General features: G+C 40.8%; 1 protein-coding gene across 2 annotated transcripts in view; it reads right to left on the reverse strand.

The window, feature by feature from the left end:
- Window positions 1-26526, reverse strand: part of slc15a2 (solute carrier family 15 member 2) — a 359727-nt gene that overhangs the window by 330270 nt on the left and 2931 nt on the right. For both annotated transcript variants that reach the window (XM_073047618.1, XM_073047617.1), the window contains exons 3-4: window positions 10551-10638; window positions 6036-6177 (exon numbers count right to left, since the gene is read on the reverse strand). In XM_073047618.1, coding sequence (XP_072903719.1) covers window positions 6036-6177; window positions 10551-10638 — 230 coding nt within the window. The remainder of the gene's footprint in view (window positions 1-6035; window positions 6178-10550; window positions 10639-26526) is intronic.

The following is a 26526-nucleotide window of genomic DNA, read 5'->3' on the forward strand; positions in this document are numbered from 1 at the left end:
TTTACTAAGCGCCATGTATCTATCTAAGAAATTCTTAAAAGACCCTATTATATTCGCTTCCATCACCATGGCTGGCAGTGCATTCCACACACCCGCCACTCTGTGTGAAAAACCTACCCCTGACATCCCCTTGGTACCGATTTCCAAGTACCTTAACACTATGCCCCTCACGTTAGCCATTTCAGCCTTGGACAAAAGCCTCTGGCTATCACCTCATCATCTTATATACCTCTATTAGGTCACCTCTCATCCTCCATTGCTCCAAGGAGAAAAGGCCAAGTTCACTCAACCTATAAGGTACACATTTCAATCCAGGCAACATTCTTGTAAATCTCTTCTGCACTCTATTTATAGTAGCCACATTTTTCCTGAGGTGACCAGAACTGAACACAGTACTCCAAGTGGGGTCTGACCAAGGTCTTAAATAGCTGTAATATTACAACTCCTGAACTCAATCCCATGGTTGATGAATGCCAACACATCATACACCTTCTTAACAACACTGTCAACTTGCGCAGCAACTTTGAGTGCAATGACCCCAATATCTCTCAGATCCTCCACACTGCCAAGAGTCTTACCATTAATGTTATATTCTGTCTTCAAATTTGACCTACTAAATGAACCACCGCACTTATCTGGGTTGAAGTCCGTCTGCCACTTCTCAGCCCAGTTCTGCATCCCATTGATGTCCCGCTGTAACCTCTGACAAACATCCAGAAGACTCACAACATCCCCAACCTTTGTGTCATCAGCAAACTTATTAACACACCTTCTACTTCTTCAGCCAGGTCATTTATAAAAATTGCAAAGAGGAGGGATCCCAGAACAGGTCCCTGCAGAACACCAGTGGTCGCCGACCTCCATGCAGAATATGAACCATCTATAATTGCCCTTTGCTTTCTGTGGGCAAGCCAATTCTGGATCCACAAAACAAGGTCTCATGCCTCCATACTTTTTGAATGAGCCTTGCATGAAGGACAGGCAGATGATAGGGACATAATTGCAGCCAGCAGGGTGAGTATCAGTGCATTCAGGATGCAGAATCAAAAAGGGTAGCAAATACAGAACTCAAAGTGTTATATCTCAATGCAGAGAGTGTAAGAAATAAGGTGGATGATCTTTTGTACTTTTCCAAATTGTTGGTTATGATGTTGTGCTCATCACTGAATGGAATTCAGTAAATATATTTAAGATAAGGTTGGATAGAATTTTGCATAGTAGGGGAATTAAGGGTTATGGGAAAGAGGCAGGTAGCTGGAGATGAGTCCATGGCCAGACCAGCCATGATCTTATTGAACGGCAGAGTATGCCATACTGGACAGGGTGTTAAGTAATGAACCAGAGGTAATAAGGGAGCTTAAGGTAAAGAAACCTTTAGGAGGCAGTGAGTACATTATGACTGAGTTCAATTTGAAATTTGACAAGAAGAAAGTAAAGTCTGACATAGCAGTATTTTAGTATTTTATTGGAGTAAAGGAAATTACAGTAGTATGAGAGAGGAAATTGGCCAGAGTAAATTGGAAGGAGCTGCTGGCAGGGATATCAGCAGAGTAGCAGTTGTGTGAGGTTCTGGGAAAATTGAGGAAGGTGCTAGATAGATGTATTCCAAAAACAAAGAAATACTCAAATGGTAAAATATTACAACTGTGGCTGACAAGGAAAGTCAAAGCTAATGTAAAAGCAAAAGAAAGGGCATACAATAAAGCAAAAATTAGAGGTAAGACAGAGAATTGGGGAACTTTTAAAAAGCTACAGAAAGCAACTAAAAGAATCATCAGAAAGGAAAAGATGAAATATGAGAGGAAGCTAGCAAACAATATCACAGTGGATAGTAAAAGTGAGATGAGTGTGGATATAAGATCTCGAGAAAATTAGGCCAGAGAAATAATAACTGGGGACAAGGAGATGGCAGATGAACTAAATGAGTATTTTGCATCAGTCTTCACTGTGCAAGACACTAGCAGTTTGCCAGATGTTGAAGGGTGTGAGGGAAGAGAAGTGAGTGCAGTTATTATTACAAGGGAGAAAGTGCTCAAAAAGCTGAAAGACCTAAGGGTACATAAGTCACCCGGACCAGATGACCTGCACCCTAGGGTTCTGAAAGAGGTAGCAATAGAGATTGTGGAGGCATTAGTAATGATTTTTCAAAAATCATTGGACTCTGGCATGGTTTTGGAGGACTGAAAAGCTGCACATGTCACTCCACTCTTTAAGAAAGGAGGAAGGCAGCAGAAAGGAAATTATAGACCAGTTAGCCTGACCTCAGTGGTTGGGAAGATGTTAGAGTCAAATGTTAAGGATGAGGTTATGGAGTACTTGGTGACACAGGATAAGATAGGACAAAGTCATCATGGTTTCCTTAAGAAAATCTTGCCTGATGAACCTGTTGGAATTCTTTGAGGAGATTACAAGTAGGATAGATATAGGGGATACAGTGGATGTTGTATATTTGGACTTTCAGAAAACCTTTGACAAGGTGCCACACATGAGGCTGCATGCCAAGTTAAGAGCCCATGTTATTACAGGAAAGTTACTAACATGGTTAGAGCAGTGGTTGATTGGTAGGAGGCAGCAAGTGGGAATAAAAAATTGTTTTTTGGTTGGCTGTCAGTGACCAGCAGTACTCTGCAGGGGTCAGTCTTGGGACCACTTCTTTGTATGTTGTATATCGATGATTTAGATGATGGAGTAGATAGCTTTGTTGCTAGGTTTGTGTTGATACAAAGATTGCTGGAAGGGCAGGCAGTGTTCAAGAAACAGGAAGACTGCAAAAGGACAGATAGATTTGGAGAATGGGCAGGAAAGTGACAAATGAAATACAATGTTGGAAATGGCTCAGTCATGCAATTTGGTACACAAATGTACAGACTATTTTCTAAATGGGGAGAAAAATCCAAAAATCTGAGATGCAAAGAGACTTGGGAGTCCTTGTACAGAACACCCTAAAGGTTAACTTGCAGTTAGAGTCAGTGGGTGAGGAAGGCAAATGCAATATTATCATTCATTTCAAAAGGTCTAAAATATAAGAGAAAGGACGTGATGCTGAGGCTTTATAAGAAACTGGTGAGACCTCAAGTTGAGTATTGTGAACAGTTTTGGGCCCCTCATCTTAGAAAAGATGAGCTGGCATTGGAGAAGGTCCAAAGAAGGTTCAAAAGGATGATTCTGGGAATGAAAGGGTTATCATATGAAGAATGTTTGATTTCTCTGGGCCTGTACTCGCCAGATTGGGGGGGGGGGGAGTGGGCAAGATCGCATTGAAATCTTTTGAACATTGAAAGGCCTAGACAGAGTAGATGTGGAAAGAATGTTTCCCATGGTGGGGGAGTCTCAGACAAGAGAGTGCAGCCTCAGGATAGAGGGACGTCCATTTAAAACAGAGGTGCAGAGAAATTTCTTTAGCCAGAGGATGGTGAGTTTGTTAAATCTGTCACCACAGGCAGCTGTGGAGGCCAGGTTGTTGGGTGTACTTAAGGCGGAAATAGATTGGCCACAGCATCAAAGGGATAAGTCTGGGGAGTGGGGCTGAGGAGGAGAATAAAGAATCAGCCATGATTGAATGGCAGAGCAGACTCAATGGGTCAAATGGCCTAACTCTCCTCCTATAACTTATGGTCATATGGTCTTTTCCCCAGGGTAGCAATGGCTAATATAAGAGGACATACTTTAATGGAGAAAGGAAAGTTTCGTGGAGATGTCAGAGCTAAGTTTTTTTACACAGAGTGGTGAATGTGTGGAACACACTGTCTGGAGTGGTAGTAGAGGCAGATACATTAGGGATACTTAAGACTCTTACGTAGGCATACGTGTGAAAGAAAATGGAGAGAACAGTTAGACTGATCATGGATTAGCTTGAGATGGATAATTATGTTTGGGGGTTGTGGTGAACTAGATATACCTGTCTGACTGCTCCTGTGGCTCCTCCCACAGACCCTGCTGACTGCCCCTGTGGCTCCTCCCACAGACCCCTGTATAAAGGCGACTGTGGGCTGCTGCTCTCCCTCATTTTCCCCAGGATGTAGTGCTGTTTATTCTTCCAGTCAATAAAAGCCGATATCTCGCTTCCTAAGTCTCAGCGTGAGTTATTGATGGTGCATCAGGGGTAGGAGCAAACATGAACGAGTTAGGATATAAAATCCTACAATGGTAGTTACATAGGGTTACATATAATATTTTGGACCAGAAGTAATGGTTCAGAAGAGATACATGGAGATTATTATTAATCCACTATTATTACTATTTTTCTTAACAATTATTGTCATTGCTTAGTCTAATAGGGTGGAATTACAACTGCACATAATTATCTATTTAAGTGCCTTATTACTTTTTATATTATCTCAATGTGTACTTAAGAATGTATAAAAAATTATAGATTAAAATTAAATTAAAAAAAATTTTTAAAAAAGGATTAGTTTGAGATTGGTTCAATACTGTGGGTCAAGGGCCTGTACTATTCTGTAGAACATAGAACATTAGAGTACAGATCCTTTGGCCCACAATGTTGTGCCAATTTTTTAACCTACTCTAAAATCAGTTCAAGTACTATTTTCTACCGTAATCAATGATTCATTTTAAACAGGGTGTCTCTAAAAATGGAGCGTGTTTTTGACATGCTCCATTTGGAGTTTCATGACCATTCTCTCATGAATGAATAATTTACACTTGAGAAAAAGCCACGGCAATTTTATTGTTTCTTTATTTCAGTTCATTGGTCACATTCTCCTCAGCCCATAATCAGTGCTCTAAAAGTTAATGTGACTAGTTATTACTGTGCTGCTCTGTGGAACTTCCTACTCGCCAACTCAGTACTGGCAAGCATTTGGGAAAATGATCAGCCAACTCTTGGTATATCTGGAGCAAAGGCTGAGAGTCAGTAGATGGTATGTCACCAAAGGCAGTCGCAAATTTCTACTGTGGAGAACATTCTAACTGGTTGCATCTCTGATTCGTATGGAAGATCCACTGCACATGATTGGAAAAAGCTGCAGAAAGTTATAAATTCAGTCAGCTCCATCATAGGCACTATCCACCCCAGCACTGAGGACACTTTTAAAAAGCAATGCCACAAAAATTCGGCATCTATTATTGAGGAGCCCCATCACCCAGGACATGCCCTTCTTTCATTACCACAATCAAGAAGGTGGTACAGGAGTCTAAAGGCACACACTCATCATTTCAGGAACAGCTTTTTCACCTCTGCCATCAGACTTCTCATCAGACTTCTGAATGGACAATGAACCCATGCACATTAACTCAGCATTTTTTTCTCTCTTTTGCTCTCTTTTCATACTACTTATTTAACAACTTGTTATATATGTTTGTTATTCTAATCTATAGTTTCTTATTATGTACTGTACAAGGGGTGATTGATAAGTTAATGGCCTAAGGTAGAAGGAGTCAATTTTAGAAAACATTTATTTTTCCAACATAGTCCCCTCCTACATTTACACACTTAGTCCAGCAGTTGTGGAGCATACGGATCTTGGACCTCCAGTAATACAGTTATAACTCCAGTTATGAGTTATACAGCTCTCATTACATGCACATGCAGGTCAACTCTTTGAGTGATTATGCAGAAAGTTTGAAGTTAATAACTTATCTCCTTCTACCTTAGGCCACGAACTTATCAATCACCCCGATGAGTTATTAACTTCAAACTTTCTGCATAATCACTCAAAGAGGTGACCTGCATGTGCTGTATAACTCATCGCCTTCTACCTTAGGCCACGAACTTATCAATCACCCCTGCTGTGGAGGTCCAAGATCCGTATGCTCCACAACCGCTGGACTAAGTGTGTAAATGTAGAAGGGGACTATGTTGAAAAATAAGTGCTAGGTTTTCTAAAATTGACTCCTTCTATCTTGGGCCACAAACTTATCAATCACCCCTTGCAGCAAAACAACAAATTTCACAACATGTGCCACTGGCATTAAATCTGATTCTGATTCAGCAATCAAGAAAATAAACACAAAAGTTTCACAAAATCACACACAATAAAAAGAAAAAAGATATCCAACATAATATGTGAACTCACTTAAACTTTCCCAGCCAGGAGTCAGCTATAAGGGCTCCCACAACTGGTGTGAAAAAAGCAACTCCACTGAAGGCATGGTAGATGGCCGTGGATAGATCCTCATCCCAATGTAGAAAGTTTGTGAAGTAGAGTGTCAGGACAGCTGAAACACAAGCAGTAACATTGACACAAGCACAAGAGGTTTTACAGATGTTGGAACACATAAAATATTGCAAGAACTCAGCAAGTCAGGCAGCATCTATGGAGAGGAATAGACAGTCAACTGTTTAGTCCCTCCATAGATGCTGTCTTATTTACTGAGTTCCTCCAGGCATGCCATTGGGACACTTTATCAATGAAATCTGCATCCTCTCTATCTGGCTTGAGTGCTTTCAGTAGAATCATGCACTGATTCAACTGAAAGAGAATCATTACACTCCAAGAATCCATAACAGCATAAGACATAGGCCATTCACCCCATTGAGTCTGCTCTGCCATTCCATCTTGGCTTATTTATTATCCCTTTCAACCCCCTTCTCCTGCCTTCTCCCTGTAACCTTTAACACCCTTATTAATCAAGAACCTATCAAACTCTGCATTAAGTATAAATGACTTGGTCTCCACATCCATCTGTGGCAATGAATTCTACAGATTCACCATCAGCTGGCTGAAGAAATCCTCATTTCTGTTCTGAAGGTACATCCTTCTATTTTGAAGCTGTGCCCTCTGGTCCGAGACTCCCCCACTATAGGAAACATCCTCACCACATCCACTCTATCTGGGCCTTTCAATATTCGACGGGTTTCAATGAGATCCCCCACTCCCTTGTTCTTCTGAAGCTTGTGAAGGTGGCAGCACAGCTAGTGAAGAAGATACACAATATGATTCTTCTCACTAACCAGGGCACAGAGTATATGAACTGGCATATTTTGGTACAACTCTACAAATTATTAGTTAAGCCGCAGCCACAATATTGTGTGCAGCTGCTGCATAGACCATAAAACATAAGACATAGGAGCAGAATCAGGCCATTCAGCCCATCGCGCCTACTCTGCCATTCCATCAGGGCAGATTTATGATCTCTTTCAACCCCCATTTCCTGTCTTCTCACCATAATAACAGTAATAGACTGTGTAAGGCAGATGAGATTGCAATGGAGAGGGTTGGGAGACTCCAGAACATGGAACACAAGCAGTACTGACTGCACAGATCCTTCAGCCCACAATGTTTTGCTGAACCAATGAAATCATTAGTCAAGTCAAATATAGTCAATGTCTATATTTCTCCATTCTCTGAACATTCATTGGTCTATCTAAAAGCCTCTTGAAGACCCTTATTGTATATAGGGGTATTGTATTGTATTGTATTATATTGTATATCCCAGGCAGCATATTCAGGTATCCACAACACTCTGTGTGAAAATCCTGCCCCACATATTTCCCATTGCATTTTAAATACATGTCCTGTGGTATTAGATGTTTCAACCCTGGGAAAAGATATCAGAATGTTCCCTTTTCCTGTGATGGAAGGTTTCAGTCATGAACAAAGATGAGGTGGACCATGTATAGGAGGCAGAGGTAACGGGAATCTGGTAGACCTATGTAAAAGGTTAAGAATGAGAAAAAGGAAAGATAATTCAAATCTTTAACACATGGTTGAGGTGACTATGATGAGTGGGGGTGAATTTGAGAGAGAAGTTAAGATGTTTAGAGGGGATTTGAGAAAGATTTTTTTCCAGTCAGTGAAGGTGCTGGAGACAAGTTATCTAAAAGTGTTTACAAATATCTGAGAGAACACTTGAATTGCCAAGGTGAATAAATCAACTCTCATTATCTTTCTTTAAGAGATAGGATAATAGAGTTATACAAAATGTCACAATTATAATGGCAGACTTCAATATGCACGGGGATTGTGAAAATCAGGCTGGTGTCAGATCACGAGATGGAATTTGTTAAATGCCTACAAGATGTAGAGCAGCTTGTGTTTGAGTCTATTAGGGGAAAGGCCATCTTGGGTTAGGTGTTGTGCAATAATCCAAATCTTATTAGGAAGCTTAACGTAAAGGAAGCCTTAGGAGGAAGTGGTCATAGTATGATTGAATTCATACTGCAATTTGAGAGGGAGAAGCACAAGTCACATGTATCACAATGGAATAAAGGGAATTACAGAGGCATGAGAGGAGCTTGCCCAGGTGGACTGAAAGAGGCTACTAGAGAGGATGACAGCAGAGCAGAGGTGACTGAAGTTTCTAGGAATAATTCACAAGGCAGAGGATAGATTTGTCCCACAGAAGAAGCTCTCAAATGGCAGGGGTAGACAACCGTGGCTGACAAGGGAGGTTAAGGACTGTATAAAAGCCAAGGAAAGGGCATATAAGGTACAAAAGTGAGTGGGAAGTTGGATGTCTGGGAAGCTTTTAAAACCCAACAAAAGGAAATTAAAAAGGCTATAAGAATGGAAAAGATGAAATATGAAGGCAATATAGTCAATAATATAAAGCAAGATACTAAAAATTTTATAGTTATATAAAGAGTAAAAGGGAAATGAGAGTTGATATTGGATCACTGGAAATGATGCTGGTGAGGTAGTGATGGCAGACAAAGAAATGGCAGATGAACCTAATCTTTACATCAGTCTTCATTGTGGAAAACACTAGCAGCGTGCCAAATGTTCATAAGTGTCAGTGAGCGGGAGTGAGTGCCATTGCTATTACAAAGGGAAAAGTGCAAGGCAAGCTCAAAGGTGTTAAGGTGGTTAAGTCACCTGGGCCAGGTGGACTACATCCCACAGATTTGAGAGATGTTGATGAAGAGATAATGGTTGCACTGGTCATGATCTTTCAAGAATCTCTTAATTTGGCATGGTCCCAGAGGTCTGGAAAACTGAAAATCACACTCTACTCTTTAAAAAGGAAGGCAAAAGAAGGAAAATTATTGGCCAGTTAGCCTAACCTCAGTGGTTGGGAAAGTGTTGGAGTCCATTATTAAGGATGAGGTTTTGGAGTACCTGGAGACTAATGATAAAATAAGTCGAAGTCAGTACGACTTCTGTGAAGGGAAATCTTGCCTGACAAGTCTGTTAAAGAGTTCTTTGAAGAAGTAACAAGCAGGGTGGACAAAGGAGAGGCAGTGGATGCCAATTACTTGGATTTTCAGAAGGTATTTGATAAGGTGCCACACATGAGGCTGCTTAACAAGATAAATTCCTATGGCCTTACGGGAAAAATACTGACATGGATAGAGGAATGGCTGACAAGCAGAAGGCAGCGAGTGATTGGGACCTTTTCAGGTTGGCTGCCAGGGGTCAGTATTGGGAATCGCAACTTTTCACAGTGTTTGTCAGTGATTTAGATAATGCAATTGATGGTTTTATGGCAAAGTTTGCGGATGATATGAAGATATATGGAGGGGTAGGTAATGCTGAGGGAGCAATTTGATAGCAGCAGGAGTAGACAAATTGGAAGAATGGGCAAAAAGTGACAGATGAAATACAGTGTTAGGAAATGTATGATAATGCATTTTGGTAAAAGGATCAATAGTGCAGAATATTATCTAAATTGTGAGAAAATTCAAACATCAGAGGTTCAGATGGACTTAAGAGTCCTTGTGCAAGACTCCCAGAAGGTTAATTTACAAGTTGAGTCTGTGGTAATTTCAAGGGAAATAGAATATAAAAACAAGGAGATAATGCTGAGGCTTTGTGAGACACTAGTCAGGCCTCACTTAAAGTATTGTCAACAGTTTTGGGCCCCATATCTCAGAAAGGATGTGTTGTCATTGGAGAGAGTCCAAAGAAAGTTCACAAGGAAGATTCTGGAAATGAAGGGGTTAACATATGAGGAGTGTTTTACAGCTTTTGGAATTTAGAAGAATGTGAAGGATCTCATTGAAACCTACTGAATGTTGAAAGGACTGGATAGGGTGGATGTGGAGTCGTTTATTCTTATGGTGGGGGGTATCCAGAACCAGAGGGCAAAGCCTCAAAATTGAGGGGCAACCTTTCAGAACAGAGGTAAAGAGATTTTTTTTTGCTATAGATTGGTGAATCTGCAGAATGCTCTGCCACACACTGTGGTGGAGCCAAATTTGTGGGTATATTTAATGTGAAAGTCAATAGTTTCCTGATCGGTCAGGGCATTAAAGTATATGGCAAGAAGGCAGATGTATGGGGTTGAGTGGGATTCGGGATCAGCTATTAGATTAGATTAGATTCAACTTTATTGTCATTATGCCAAGTATAGATACAAAGCCAAATGAAATGCAAAGAATAGTGTTATTTACAAAATAACTGTGAATAAAAAGTAAGTGCTACAGCACAGAAATATTAAAGTACTGAGACAGTACAATATGGGTGCAATACTGCTTGATAGAATGGTGGAGCTGGTGGTATGAATAGTCTAATTCAGCTCCTATATCTTATAGTCTTATGGTCTGAATGTTGTCCCCCTCAGTCCTCTAGATTTGGTGTGTTGAGTTGGGCAAAGTTCCTTTACTTTGCAGTGCAGAATAATAAAAAACTCAATAGAATTAAACACACCTTTCATTCCATAGAAGGAGAAGCGTTCACAGAATTCATTCACAACCACGAAACAAATACTGAGTGGGTAGTTGGTTCCACAGAGCCTCTGTAGGAGACAGAAGGAAACACATGTTAAGGCAAATCTGTTTCATTGGGCAAATATATTGGTAACTAAAGACAATATCCAGTTCTGTTTCAGTTGTCTCAGCATGTTGTACTCCCACCTACCAAATCTAGAATGTTCAAGATTCAGTCCTGCGGACTATGTCCAGGCCTTCAGCTCCAGGGCAATTCTGGGAGAGAGCAACATAATTGTAAGCACCAGCTGCAGCTTAAACCTGGCCACCAGACACGCACAGGCCTGCGCTGGGTCCCAGGTGCTTGTAATAGAATGAATGTGAGCAGGGAGTTTCTTCCCAGTTCAACAAGGTAGTCCCTAAAAGAACTCAATAGGTCAAGCAGCATCTTTGGAGGGAAATAGACATTACAGATACTGCCTGTTGAGCTGGGTTTCTCCAGCATCTTGTTCCTTGCTCCAAGTTCCAGTATATGAACTCTCTTGTCTCCTTCTGTCTGGTGCCCTGGCCAACTGGTGACTATCATGTTGCTGTTTATAGATCTCGGCTATGTGATATTTAGCTCCCACATCCTCCACATAACAACTTGACCATAATCCTCCTCCATCAGTGTGTACTTTTTATCTAGGGCAGGGGCTCACAACCATTTTTATGCCATGAACCCTTCCCATTAACCAAGGAGTCCATGATCTCAGGTTGGGAAGCCCTGATGCATAGGCAGAATAATGACAGGATTCTTAGCAGTATGAAGAAACACTGTAGTCTTTCATTAGTTCTGTTATGGTTAACATTCTATAGATGTAGATATAGAGGCTGTACTTGATTTGGTATTGGGAAATGAACCTGGTCAGGTATCAGATCTTTCAATGGGAGAGCATTTTGGAGATAGTGATCATAATTCTATTTCCTTTACCATAGCATTGGAGAGAGATAGGAACAGACAAGTTAGGAAAGCGTTTAATTAGAGTAAGGGGAAATAAGAGGCTATCAGGCAGGAAATTGGAAGCTTAAATTGGAAACAGATGTTCTCAAGGAAAAGTACGGAAGAAATGTGGCAAATCTTGGGGGAATAATTGTGTGAAGTTCTGAATAGGTACGTTCCAATGAGACAGGCAAGTTATGGTAGGGTAAAGGGACTGTGGTGTCCAGAGGCTGTAATAAATCTAGTCAAGAAGAAAAGCTTACAAAAGGTTCAGAGAGCTAGGCAATGTTAGAGATCTAGAAGATTTTAAGGCTACTAGGAAGCAGCTTAAGAAGGAAATTAGGAGAGCCAGAAGGGGCCATGAGAAGGCCTTGGCAGGCAGAATTAAGGAAAACCCCAAAGCATTCGACAAGTATGTGAAGAACAAGAAGATAAGACGTGAAAGAATAGGATCTATCAAGTGTGACAGTGGGAAAGCGTGTATGGAACCGGAGGAAATAGCAGAGGTACTCAATGAATACTTTACTTCAGTATTCACGATGGGAAAGGATCTTGGTGATTGTAGTGATGGTTTGCAGTGGACTGAAAAGCTTGAGCATGCCGATATTAAGAAAGAGGATGTGCTGCAACTTTTGGAAAGCATCAAGTTAGATAAGTCGCCTGGACCAGAAGAGATATACCCCAAGCTACTGTGGGAGGCAATGGAGGAGATTGCTGAGCCTCTGGTGATGATCTTTGCATCATCAGTGGGGATGGGAGAGGTTCCGGAGGATTGGAGGGTTGCGGATGTTGTTCATTTATTCAAGAAAGGGAGTAGAAATAGCCCAGGAAATTATAGATCAGTGAGTGTAAATTCAGTGGTTGGTAAGTTGATGGAGAAGATCCTGAGAGGCAGGATTTATGAACATTTAGAGAGGTATGATATGATTAGGAGTAGTCAGCATGGCTTTGTCAAGAGCAGGTCATGCCTTACGAGCCTGATTGAATTTTTTGAGGATGTGACTAAAACACATTGATGAAGGAAGAGCAGTAGATGTAGTGTATATGGATTTCAGCAAAGCATTTGATAAGGTACCTCATGCAAGGCTTATTGAGAAAGTAAGGAGGCATGGGATCCAAGGGGACATTGCTTTGTGGATCCAAAACTGGCTTGCCCACAGAAGGCAAAGAGTGATTTAGATGAGTCATATTCTGCATGGAGGTCAGTCACCAGTGGAGTGCCTCAGGGATCTGTTCTGGGACCCTTACTCTTCGTGATTTTTAAAAATGACCTTGATGAGGAAGTGGAGAGATGGGTTAGTAAGTCTGCTGATGACGTAAAGGTTGGAGGTGTTGTGGATAGTGTGGAGGGCTGTCAGAAGTTACAGCGGGACATTGATAGGATGCAAAACTGGGGTGAGAAGTGGCAGATGGAGTTCAATCCAGATATGTGTGAAGTGGTTCATTTTGGTAGGTCAAATATGATGGCAGAATATAGTATTTATGGTAAGACTCTTGGCAGTACGGAGGATCAGAGGGATCTTGTGGTCCGGGTCTATAGGATGCTCAAAGTAGCTGAGCAGGTTGACTCTGTAGTTAAGAAGATGTATGGTGCATTGGCCTTCATCAATCGCGGAGTTGAATTTAGGAGCCTAGAGGTAATGTTGCAGCTATATAGGACCCTTGTCAGACCCCACTTGAAATACTGTGCTCAGTTCTAGTCGCCTCACTACAGGAAGGATGTGGTACCCATAGAAAAGGTGCAGAGGAGATTTACAAGGATGTTGCCTGGATTGGGGAGCATGCCTTTTGAGAATAGGTTGAGTGAACTCGGATTTTTCTCCTTGGAGTGAAGGAGGATGAGAGGTGACCTGATAGAGGTGTACAAGATGATGAGAGGCATTGATTGTGTGGATAGTCAAGAGAGGCTTTTTCCCAGGGCTGAAATGGTTGCCACAAAAGGACACAGGTTTAAGGTGCTGGGGAGTAGGTACAGAGGAGATGTCAGGGGTAAGTCATTTATTCAGAGAGTGGTGAGTGTGTGGAATGGGCTGCCGGCAATAGTTGTGGAGGTGGATACAATAGGGTCTTTTAAGAGGCTTTTAGATAGGTACATGGAGCTTAGTAAAATAGAGGTCTATAGGTAAGCCTTGTAATTTCTATGGTAGAGACGTTTTCAGCACAACTTTGTGGACCAAAGGGCCTGTACTGTGCTGTAGGTTTTCTATGTGCCATCCTCTCACCACATCCACAACAGCAGCTCTCAATACTCCAAATAACAAACCAAAAATCACATGGCTCAACCAATGTTTTGGTAATAAAACAGGAAATGATTACAGGATGGGTTAGTTTTATTGTATCACTTGTGTATCAATTTGAGATTAAGCTGAGAATGCAAACAGCCTTAGGCCACAGTGATATTAGGGAATTAGACAGGGCATGTGACAGAAGCTTGTGTAGGGGAACAATTTGCATCTAATGATCGTAATGCCACTAGTATCAAAGTAAATATGCAAAAAAGATAGATCTGGTCCACAGGTTGAGAGATTTCACAGTGCCTATAAAAAGAATTTACCCCCACCCCCAAAGTGTTCATGTTTTATTATTTTACAACTTTGAAACACTGTGGATTTAATTTGGCTTTTTTTGACTCTGATCAACAGAAAAACACTCTTTAGTGTCAAAGTAAAAACAAATCTCTACAAAGTGATCTAAATTAATTACAAATATAAAGTACAAAATAATTGATTGCATAAGTATTCACCGTCTTCAAGTCAGTACTTAGTAGATACACCTTTGGCACCAATTACAGCCTTGAGTCTGTGTGGATAGGTCTCTCTCTGCTTTGCACATCTCCACGCTGCAATTTTTCCCCATTCTTCTTTACAAAACTGATCAATCTCTGTTAGATTGCATGGGGATTGTGAGTGAACAGCCCTTTTCAAAACCAGCCAGGAAATTCGCAATTGGATTGAGGTCTGCACTCTGACTTGGCCACTCCATGACATTAACTTTGTTGTGTTTAAGCCATTGCTGTGAAGCTTTGGCTTTATACTTGGAAGTCATTTTCTTGCTGGAAAATAAATGTTCTCTCATGTCGCAGTTCTCTTGCTGATATTGGAGTATAAAAGTATAAACTTTAACTATGAAGTCAGTTTATTTGCTATGCATGTACTCAATTTAGTAGAATGAAATCTTAGGAATGTAGAGGTAACTAAAGAGCTAAAGAAATGTAGATTAGAACATTGCTCAGTTCTGAGTTTATTATTTGCTATGCATGTACCCAATTTGGTAGGAGACTGCAGTCTTAAGATGACAATGGTGTGTTAAAGAAAGGTAGCTAAGAGATGTAGATTAGAACATTGCTCAGTTCTGAGTTTATTATTTTCTATGCATGTATTCAATTTGGTAGGAGACTGAGATCTTAAAAATGTGGAAGGCAATGGTGTGTTAAATAAAGGTAGCTAAGAGATGTAGATTAGAACATTGCTCAGTTCTGAGTTTATTATTTTCTATGCATGTACTCAATTTACTCAATTTAGTAGAATGAAATCTTAGGAATGTAGAAGACAATGGTGTGTTAATGAGAGGTAGCTAAAGAACTAAAGAAATGTAGATTAGAACATTGCTCAGTTCTGAGTTTATTATTTGCTATGCACAATGTACGTGCAGCACGTGTAAAATGCAACTAGAGATTGCTTTAAAAGCTGCTGTGTCCGAGGATCGGTGGGCAATCAGCGACTAGCTCAATGACTGTCTCAGCTTTGATTTGCAAATTAAAGTTTAACCCTTCTTGAAGAATCTTCTGCGTCTCCTGGTCATTTGTAAGGCACGAAAAACTACGACATAATTGGCGACCGTGACAGGACCGGATAGAGACCCGCGGAAGGGAAACGGCAGATTGGGAACGCTTCCCGGTCCTCTAGGGACCCCCACAAGGCTAACAGAATTAAGGGTGCACCCAAACAAAAGGAAAGCGCTTTTTGCGACAATTTGGACTAAGAATTCTGTTGGCTTTGGGGAGGTCTTGGAGTCTCAGAAGTGTGGAACCGCTGCCAAAGGGTCTCTCCGGTCCAAAGAATCTGGCAGAATTGGGGGTTAACGGAGGAGGCTCAGAGGATTGCTCAAGAACACTGCAGTGAGGGTAAGTACAAATAAGTTAATACGTTAAGAAAAAGTCCACGTGGTGTTGGTAAATCCCTGTGAGTACCGCTTCGTATGAAACGAAGGGCTGAACGGGCAGGGAAAGTAGAATAGAATTAGAGTAGAAAGTCCTCATGGATACCGCCTTAAGAGATAAGGGTCTGCCCGGGCGAGGTGTTAGAATAGAATTAGAGTAGAAAGTCCTCATGGATACCGCCTTTAAGAGATAAGGGTCTGCCCGGGCGAGGTGTTAGAATAGAATTAGAGTAGAAAGTCCTCGTGGTTACCGCCTTAAGAGATAAGGGTCTGCCCGGGCGAGGTGTTAGAATAGAATTAGAGTAGAAAGTCCTCATGGATACCGCCTTAAGAGATAAGGGTCTGCCCGGGCGAGGTGTTAGAATAGAATTAGAGTAGAAAGTCCTCGTGGTTACCGCCTTAAGAGATAAGGGTCTGCACGGGCGAGGTGTTAGACTAAGTGTAGAATTAGAGTAAATAATATTATCCAGTAAACAAACTGTGAATCTCTGAAATACCTTAGCAAGAGAGAATAACATGACAGGTAAAGGAACAGCAGTAGAGATTCTGAGCAAAAAATTCCCATTTTTTCAAAATGAGATCACAAAAACTTCAGAAAAATGGGAAAAAAGAACCAAAAACCTGGTCACAAAGTGGCCAATAGAAGGAACATTTGATGTAAGTTTGTGCGAAGAAATGGAGGGACTAATTAAAAAGTACAAATCAAAAGATAAATCTAAGAAGAGAGCAAAAAAGAGAACGAGAAATGGAAGTGCTAAAACTCTTCAGAACGGAGGGAGAAAGGCTGAGGAGGACAGGTAGAATATTGATTACAAGCGAGGAAGACACTAAGGTGCTGGAGAAACAGCCTGTTAAAGAGAGAGAAGGGTACGATGAGAAGCTGGCTTCAGCTCCGTACCTGGATGCGAAAGAAACAGAAAAACCCCCTCCCTATAATGAGGAAGGAACCCCTAAGCAGTGCCCCCTGCTGACGGGAACAGTAAACATGCAGGGAGAAGTGCAGGTTTGGGATAATGAAGAGGAGAAAAAACAATACAAGAAGGAAAAAGCGGCGATATGGCAGGAGATACAGGCAGAAAGGATAAAGATAGAACAGGTACAGAGAGAAATGCAAGAAGGGATTGAACGGATGAAATACTTGAGAGAGGAAAAGGAATATGAGGAGTATCGATTATACCATAGAAATAAACAGACTAGAAACGGTGACTCATTGGAGGAGCAAGAGTTAAGTGGAGAGGGGATGTGAGAATTTGTGGGGAAGAGGTAGGAGGCAGAAGCCTAGAAGGAAAGGAGGCAGTAGGGGAGCGACTTGCGGAAGTAGAGAGAGAGCCAGATAAGTTACTAAAAGGGGATTGCCAGGAGAGATGTGAAAAATATTCTAGGGGCCAACCAAGTATTGAATCAAGACAGAAAGGAAGGACTCCACAGGGAAACCGAGGGAAGAGCAGAACCCCGGAGACATTTGTGTGGGAGGCAATAAAGACAATACCCTGAGACAGTATAGGGCAGCCAAGAGGTATACCTAACGAATTCAAGGCATGAAATGAGATTGCTGCAGGCTGGGAAGCTATCATACCTGTGATAGGGGTAAGCAAAAATGTTGAATGGATAAACTATATATACTATAATCAGCAGAGGTTCATCAACTACACCGATGATGCACTGGAGGCCTTAAGGCAACAGCTGGATGCAACTAGCAGGGTGGCGTGGCAAAACAGACAGGTACTGGATTGGCTTTTGGCACAGAAAGGGGGTATGTGTGTAATGTTTGGAGAACAATGCTGCATTTTCATACCGAACAATACTAGCCCAGAAGGGTCTTTCACCAGAGCAATGAATAAGTTAAAGAATCTGCGGATGGAAGTCAAACAGAATGCAGGGTTCGGACATCAGTTCTTTGATTGGTTAGAAAGTAGACTCGGAGGATGGGGAGCATGGCTGACTAAAATAGCAATAACTGTCAGTATTATATTGGTCTGCTGTGCTGTTTTCTTCCTTGTCTCAAATCTCTTGTAGTGCGTGCTGCAACTAAACAATTTCCGATGCTCACGGCAATTACTGAAGCAAGCTTAGTGGAGAAAGAAACACCGAACATGTATCGTTACAGCCTACAACACCTGCAGGATGAACAGGAGACGACAGTGTGGGAGTAGATTGTAAGGGCTTCTGAGTCTTTTTCCCTGTCTCAGGTACATAGGGACAGGTTTTTGGCTCAGCGGCCCAGGGTAACAGGGAGAGAATACTTTGAGGTCTTGGCACAGAAAATTATAGTTTAACCCGAGATTTGGGAATAAGTGCTTGAGTTTATTGGGGCTTTTGTGCGCAGACTCTTAGTCTTCTTTCTCTGTGTGAGTGTGAGACCCCTCTGGGTCTCAAAGGGGGATTATATTGGGAGTATAAAAGTATAAACTTTAACTATGAAGTCAGTTATTTGCTATGCATGTACTCAATTTAGTAGAATGAAATCTTAGGAATGTAGGGGTAACTAAAGAGCTAAAGAAATGTAGATTAGAACATTGCTCAGTTCTGAGTTTATTATTTGCTGTGCATGTACCCAATTTGGTAGGAGACTGCAGTCTTAAGATGACAATGGTGTGTTAAAGAAAGGTAGCTAAGAGATGTAGATTAGAACATTGCTCAGTTCTGAGTTTATTATTTTCTATGCATGTATTCAATTTGGTAGGAGACTGAGATCTTAAAAATGTGGAAGACAATGGTGTGTTAAATAAAGGTAGCTAAGAGATGTAGATTAGAACATTGCTCAGTTCTGAGTTTATTATTTTCTATGCATGTACTCAATTTACTCAATTTAGTAGAATGAAATCTTAGGAATGTAGAAGACAATGGTGTGTTAATGAGAGGTAGCTAAAGAACTAAAGAAATGTAGATTAGAACATTGCTCAGTTCTGAGTTTATTATTTGCTATGCACAATGTACGTGCAGCACGTGTAAAATGCAACTAGAGATTGCTTTAAAAGCTGCTGTGTCTGAGGATCGGTGGGCAATCAGCGATTAGCTCAATGACTGTCTCAGCTTTGATTTGCAAATTAAAGTTTAACCCTTCTTGTAGAATCTTCTGCGTCTCTTGGTCATTTGTAAGGCACGAAAAACCACGACACTGACTGCATCAGGTTTTCTATCAGGATTTTCCTGTATTTTGCTGCATTCATGTTGCCCTCTACCTTCACAAGTCTTCCAAGGCCTGTTGCAGTGAAACACCCCCAGAGCATGATGCAACCACCACCAATGCTTCATGGTAGGGATGATGTGTTTTTGGTGATGTGCAATGTTTGGTTTACCCCAAACATAGCATTAAGGCTGATGGATGAAAAGCTCAATTTTGGTTTCACCAGACCATAGATCCTTCTTCCAGCTGACTTCAGAGTCTCCCACATGCCTTCTGGCAAACTCAAGCTATGATTGCTTGCGAGTTTTTTTCAACTGTGACTTTTTCTTTGTCACTATCACATAAAGCTGTGAAGGTGAAGCACCTGGGCTCTTTTCCATCTCAGTCACTGAAGTTCGTAGCTTCTCCAGAGTTGTTATAGGTCTCTTAGTGGCCTCTCTCACTAGATCCCTTCTTGCATGGTCACAGTTTTTGAGGACAGCCTGCTTTAGATAGATTTACAGCTGTGACATATTTTTTCCATTTCTTGATGATTGACTGAACTGTACTCAAAGGAATATTGTTACTCCACTACTTAAGAAGGGTGGGAGGCAGCAGAAAGGAAACTATGCACATGTTAGCCTGACATCAGTGGTTGGGAAGTCGTTGGAATCGATTGTTAGGGATGAGCTTACAGAGTAACTGGAGGCAGGCATATGACAAGATAGGCCAAAGCCAGGTGGTTTCCTGAAAGGAAAGTTCTGCCTGACAAACCTACTGCAATTTTTTGATGAAACTACAAGCAGGGTAGACAAAGGAGATGCTGTAGATGTGATGTACTTGGATTTTCAGAAGGCCTTTGACAAGGTGCCACACATGAGGCTGCTTAACAAGATAAGATCCCATGTCATAACAGGGAAATTACTAGCATGGGTGGAGCATTGGCTGATCAGCAGAAAACAGAGAGTGGGAAAAAAGGGATCCTATTCTGGCTGGCTGCTGGTTACCAGTGGAGTTCCACAGGGGTCGGTGTTGGAACAGCTGCTTTTTACAATGTATGTCAATGATTTGGACTATGGGATTAATGGATTTGTGGCTGAATTTTCCAATGATTAAGGCGTATGGAGTATTGGCCTTCATCAATCATAGAATTTAATGTTGCAGCTATATAGGACCCTGGTCAGACCTCACTTGGCATACTGTGCTCAGTTCTGGTCGCCTCATTATAGGAAGGATGTGGAAGCCATAGAAAGGGTACAGAAGAGATTTACAAGGATGTTGCCTGGATTGGGGAGCATGCCTTATGAGAATAGGTTGAGTGAACTCAGCCTTTTCTCCTTGCAGCGAAGGAGGATGAGGGAGTGACCTGATAGAGGTGTATAAGATGATGAGAGGCATTGATCATGTGGATAGTCAGAGGTTTTTTCCCAGGGCTGAAATGGTTGCCACAAGTGGATACAGGTTCAAGGTGCTGGGGAGTAGGTACAGAGCAGATGTCAGAGGTAAGTTTTTTACTCAGAGTGGTGAATACGTGGAATGGGCTGCCGGCAACGGTGGTGGAGGTGGATACGATAGGGTCTTTTAAGAGACTTTTGGATAGGTACATGGAGCTTAGAAAAATAAAGGGCTATGGGTAAGCCTAGTAATTTCCAAGGTAGGGACATGTTTGGCACAACTTTGTGGGCCGAAGGGCCTGAATTGTGCTGTAGGCTTTCTATGTTTCTATGTTTTTCTAATAATCAAAGATAGGTGAAGGAGTGGGTAGTGTTGAGGAAACAGAGAGCCTGCAGAGAAACTGCAGAGTTTAGGGGAATGAACAAAGAAGTGGCAAATGAAATACAATGTTGGAAATGTAGGGTCATGAACTTTGATGGAAGAAATAAACGGGCAGGCTATTACTTAGGTAGGGAGAGAATTCAAAGTACAGAGATGCAAAGGGACTTGGGAGTCCCTGTGCAAGATACTCTAAAGGTTAACTTCCAGGTTGAGTCGGTTATGCAGAAGGCAAAAGCAATGTTGGCATTCATTTCTAGAAGTATAGAATATAAGGGCAGGAATGTGATGTTGAGGCTCTGTAAGGCACTCGTGAGACCACACTTGGAGTATTGTGTGCAGTTTTGGGCTCCTTATTTTAGAAAGGATATATTGACGTTGGGGAGGATTCAGAGGAGATTCACGAGAATGATTCCAAGAATGAAAGGGTTACCCTATGAGGAACATCTGCCAGGTCTTGGCGGTATTCCCTGGAGTTCAGGAGAATGAGGGGGGGATCTCACAGAAATGTTCCAAATGTTAAAAGGCCTGAACAGATTTGATATGGCAGTTATTTCCCATGGTAGGGGAATCTAGGACAAGAGGGCACGACTTCAGGATTGAAGGACGTCCATTTAGAACAGAGATGCAAAGAAATTACTTTAGTCAGATGGTGGTAAATCTGTGGAATTTGTTGCAACGAGTGGCTGCAGAGGCCAAGTCATTGGGTTCATTTAAGGCAGAGGTAGATAGATTCTTGATTAGCTAGGGCATCAAAGGGTATGGAGAGAAGGCAGGGGAGATGGGATGACTGAAATAGTTCAATCAGCCTATGATTGAATGGCGGAGCAGACTCAATGGGCTGAATGGCCTATTTCTGCTCCTATTTCTTATGGTCTTTATATTCAGTGACTTGGAAATTTTCTTGTATCCATCTCCTGACTTGTGCTTTTCAATAACCTTATTGTGGTGTTGCTTGGAGTGTTCTTTTGTCTTCATGGTGTAGTTTCTGTCAGAATACTGCCTCACAGATACAGGTGTAATGGGCCATCCAGATACAGGTGCATTTTTTATTACAATCAATTGAAACACCTTGACTGCACACAGATCTCCAAAATCAGATCTCCATTTAACTAATGATGTGACCTCTAAAACTATAGTGCACCAGTGATAATTTGTTGTGTCATACTAAAGGGAGGTGAATACTTCCGCAATGAATTGGTTTATGTTTTACATTTGTCATTAATTTAGATCACTTTGTAGAGATCTGTTTTCACCTTGACACGAAAGAGGCTTTTTCTGTTGATCAGTGTCAAAAAAACTAATTAAATCCACTGTGATTCAATGTTGTAAAAGAATAAAACATGATAACTTCCAAGGTGAGGGTGAATAATTTTATAGATACTGTAAATCAGAGAAAGGTCAATTTTGATGTTATCTGAAATTATCTGGATTGGGACAGGCTGTTTTCTGGCAAAGATGCACTTAGTAAGTGGAAGTCATTCAACAGTGAAATTTTGAGAGTACAAAGCTTGTATGTACCTGTCAGAATAAAAGGTAAAAATAACAAGTGTAGGGAACCTTGGTTTTTAAGAGAGATTGAGGCTCTGGTTAACAAAAAAAGGAGGTGCATAAATATCAAGTAGAGGCAAGTAGGAACAAATGAGCTGCAAATGGAACACAAGAAATGCAAGAGAACAATTAAGAAAAAAATCAGGAGGGCTAAAAGAAAGCATGAGGTTGCTCTAACAGACAAGGTGAAGAATTCAAAGCGATTCTACAGATATGTTAAGGGCAAAAGGATTGCAGGATTGCAAGGAAGAAAATTGGTCCTTTGGAAGATGTGAATGGTAATCCATGGATGGACCCAAAACAGATGGGGGAAGATCTTAATTTTTTTTTGCATTTGTATTTTCTCAGGATCTGGAAACAGTCTATAGAAGAGAGGCAAAGAAAAATCTACTATATGGACCCTATATAGATTAGAGGAGGAGGTGTTCATTATCCTGAGGCAAATCAGGGTGGATAAATCCCCAGGGCCTGACAAGGTGTTCTTTTGGACCCTACAGGGTGCAAGCGCAGAAATTGCTAGGAACCTAGCAAAGATATTTAATTCAACTTTAGCAACAGCGTAAGTAACAGAGGATTGGAGGATAGCCAATGTTGTTTCACTTTGTAAGTAAGGCTCTAAAAATTAACCAGTAAATTACAAGCCAGTTCGTTTGACGTAAGTTGTGGAAAAGTTATTGAAAGGTATTCAAAGAGACCAGATTTATAAGCAGTTGGATAGACATGGACTGATTAAGGATAGTCAGCGTGGCTTAATGTATGGTAGGTAGTGTCTAACCAATCTTATAGAGTTTTTCGAGGAAGTTACGGGAAAGTGGATGAAAGCAAGGCACTAGGTGTTACCTACATGGACTCTAACAAGGCTTTTGACAAGGAGCCGCATGGGAGATTGATCAAGATGGTTCAGTCACTCTGCATTCAAGGTGAGGTAGAAAATTGGATTAGACATTGGCTTTGTGGGAGAAACCACAGTGGTTGTAGATGGTTGTCTCTGCAGACCTGTGACTATTAGAGTGCATTATTGTGACCAATGAAAGGATATTTTAAGAGTGAAAAAGCAATTCTGATTGATGTTAGAGATGGAATCACATGCACGTTAGCTGTGGCAGGGTTTGAGAGCTATTAATTCCTACAAGGTGAAACCTAGATGGTTGTCTCTTTGACTGATGGCCTTTGACTAGTGGAATACTACAGGAATTGGTGCTGGGTCTGTTGATGTTATCTATATCAGTGATCTGGGTGATAATGTGGTTAACTCAATCAGCATATTCGCAGTTGACACCAAGATTGGGGGTGTAGTGGACAGTGAGGAAGGCTATCATGGCTTGTAGCAGGATCTAGACTAGCTGGAAAAAAACAGATGGAATTTAATGCAGACAGGTGCAAGGTGTGGCATGTCAGTAGGACCATCTTTGGTCTTATACAGGGAATGGTAGGGCACTGAGGAGTGTGGCAGAGCAAAGGGATCTGGGAATATAGGTCCATAATTCATTGAATGAGGCAGCACACATAGATTAGAGTAGTAAAGAAAACTTTTGACAAATTGTCCCTCATAAATCAAAATATTGAATACATGAGATGGGATGCTATGCTGAAGTTGTACAGTATAAGACATTTCTCCCACAAAGTCAATGCCTAATCCAATTTACTACCTCATCTTGAATGCCAAGTGACTGTGGCTCCTTGTCAAAAGCTTTACTGGAGTCCATGTACGTAACATCTACTGCCTTGTTTTCATCCATTTTCTCTTAACTTCCTCAAAAAACTCTGTAAGATTGGTTATACATTACCTACCATGCATTAAGCCACACTGACTATTCTTAATCAGTCCATGTCTATCCAAATGCTTATAAATCTGGTCAATGAGAAATTATGTCGGATAGATAGGGTAAAGGCAAGCTGGCATTTTCCACTGATATTGGGTGGGACTACAATCAGAGGTAGTATCCTTACAAGCTTCCTAATCATCCAACTTCCCATTCACTTTTGCTACCTTATATTCCCTTTCCTTAGCTTTTATGCAGTCCTTAACTTCCTTTGTCAGACAGTTGCCTGCGATTACTGCCTCCTTAGGGTTCATTTACGTTAAGCTCCCTAATAAGATTTGGGTAAATACACAACACACAATTTAAGATGGCCTTTCCTTGAGTCACCTCAAGCACACACTGCTCTAGAAAGCCATCTCATAGGCTTTCAGCAAACTCCCTCTCTTGCGATCTGACAACAACCTGATTTTCCCAATCCCCTTGTATATTGAAATTCCCCATTATAATGTGTCATTACCCTTATTACATGCCTTTTCCAGTTCACTTTGCAATCTTAACCCCACATGTTGGCTACTATTTGGAGGCCTATATATAATTCCCATAATGGTTTTTTACCCTTACAATTTCTTAACTTCACCCACAAAGATTCAGCATTCTCTATGTCAACTCTTTCTAAAGATCTTGTAATTGTTTTTTATTGAAGTTCATCAAACATTTCCATAAGATGTATTTCAGGCATTGTACATATATATCATATAATCATATATATCACAAATCTCCACAAAGTATTTATCTGAGGTATACACTTATAGAAAAGAGCGGAAAGAAAAAACAAGCAAAAGGAAAGAACTATGTACAAGTAGAGAGTGATCTTTTTTTTTACAACAGATTCATTGATTTGTGAGAATAAAATCAGGCCTATGAGGCATTATGTAGTTAAACCATCTTTCCCAGTATGAATCAAATTGATTAACAGATGCTGTTATCTTCTCCCTTTTGTAAATGTCCATTGTAATTTCCATCCATGTATTTAAAGTTGGGCTCTCCTGTGATAACTATTTCCTAGTAAGAGTCTTTTTACCAGCCACCAACAGTATATTCATTAAATATTTATCTCTTTTCAACCATTCTTGAGGTATATATCCAAAATATATGGTCTTACTCTCCAAGGGTATTTCACATTTAAAGATGTCTTGTAGGGCATTGTGTATTCCCCTCCAATAGTTTTTGATAACAGGGCAATCCCAAAAAATATGATAATGATTTGCATTTTGATTTCCACAATTTCTCCAGCAAACAGAGAGGTTACTATCATAATGGGATTTCTGAGAGGGTGTAATAAAATATCTTTATCACGTTTTTCCATCCAAACTCCCTCCATTTCTGTGAAATGGTACACTTCCATTGATATCTCAATATTGTTGTCCATTCTTCCTCAGATATAATTATCCCTCCTTCCTTCTCCCATTTTGTTTTAATGTATGAAGTCGAATGTGTTTTAAGATTTGACAACCCCTTATACATGCTTGAAATGATTCTACTACCATTATCTGAATTGTATGCTTATCTAAAGAGCTCTATCAAGCATGTATTTGCCATGGTTACATTTTTAAGCGTCTAACATATCGTCGCATCTGTAAATACCGATAAAAATCTTGTTTTTCTAATAAGTGTTTCTCATTAAGCATTTCAAAACTGAACAGTGTTCCTTCTTTCATTATGTTGCAAAGAACTGTTATTCCTTTAGCTGTCCAGTCCTTAAATCTAGCATCCAATTTGTTTAGTGTAAAATCTGAGTCATATGCACACCATTTAAGAATTGCAATATCTCCCTCTAGATTATATTCTTTTATAATAGTTTTCCTTATTTTAAGAGTTAATTTCACCCATGGGTTATCAATAGTATTTATGTACCTTTGCAGGTTGTTATCAGCCAAAATTGCTTGTATGGGGATGGGAAGTACTCGCTCCTCAATGTTTTTCCATTGAGCGTCATATGATGGGTTGCACCAACATATCATAACTCTCAACTGTGCTGCAAAATAATAATCTCTAAGAGAAGGTAAGCCCCATCCCCCCTTTTCCTTTGCTAATCACAAAGTTTTGAGACGAACTCTAGGCCTTTTACCCTGCCAGATATACCTTGATAGCATCTTGTTCCATTCATTGAATTGATTTTGATTAATCTCTATTGGTAGGGATATATCAGGTCTCATCCTCCTTTGCTCCAAGGAGAAAAGTCAAGTCACTTTTATTGTCATTTCCACCACAACTGCTGGTACAGTACATAGTAAAAATGAGACAACATTTTTCAGGACCATGGTGTTTCATGACACAGTACAAAAACTAGACTGAACTACGTAAAAAAAAAACACCACCAGCCAGTTCACTCAACCTATTCTCATAAGGCATGATCCCCAATCCAGGCAACATCCTTGTAAATCTCCTCAGCACCCTTTCTATGGCTTCCACATCCTTCCTATAGTGAGGCAAACAGAACTGAGCACAATACTCCAAGTGGGGTCTGACCGGAGTACTATATAGCTGCAACATTACTGATACAGGACTTTGTGATATGGTGCAACTCAAACTACCTGCGTCTCAATATCACCAAGACCAAGGAGATGGTGGTGGACTTTAGGAG

Source organism: Hemitrygon akajei, chromosome 5 (assembly GCF_048418815.1).
Source record: "Hemitrygon akajei chromosome 5, sHemAka1.3, whole genome shotgun sequence".
NCBI classification, from domain to species: Eukaryota; Metazoa; Chordata; class Chondrichthyes; order Myliobatiformes; family Dasyatidae; genus Hemitrygon; species Hemitrygon akajei.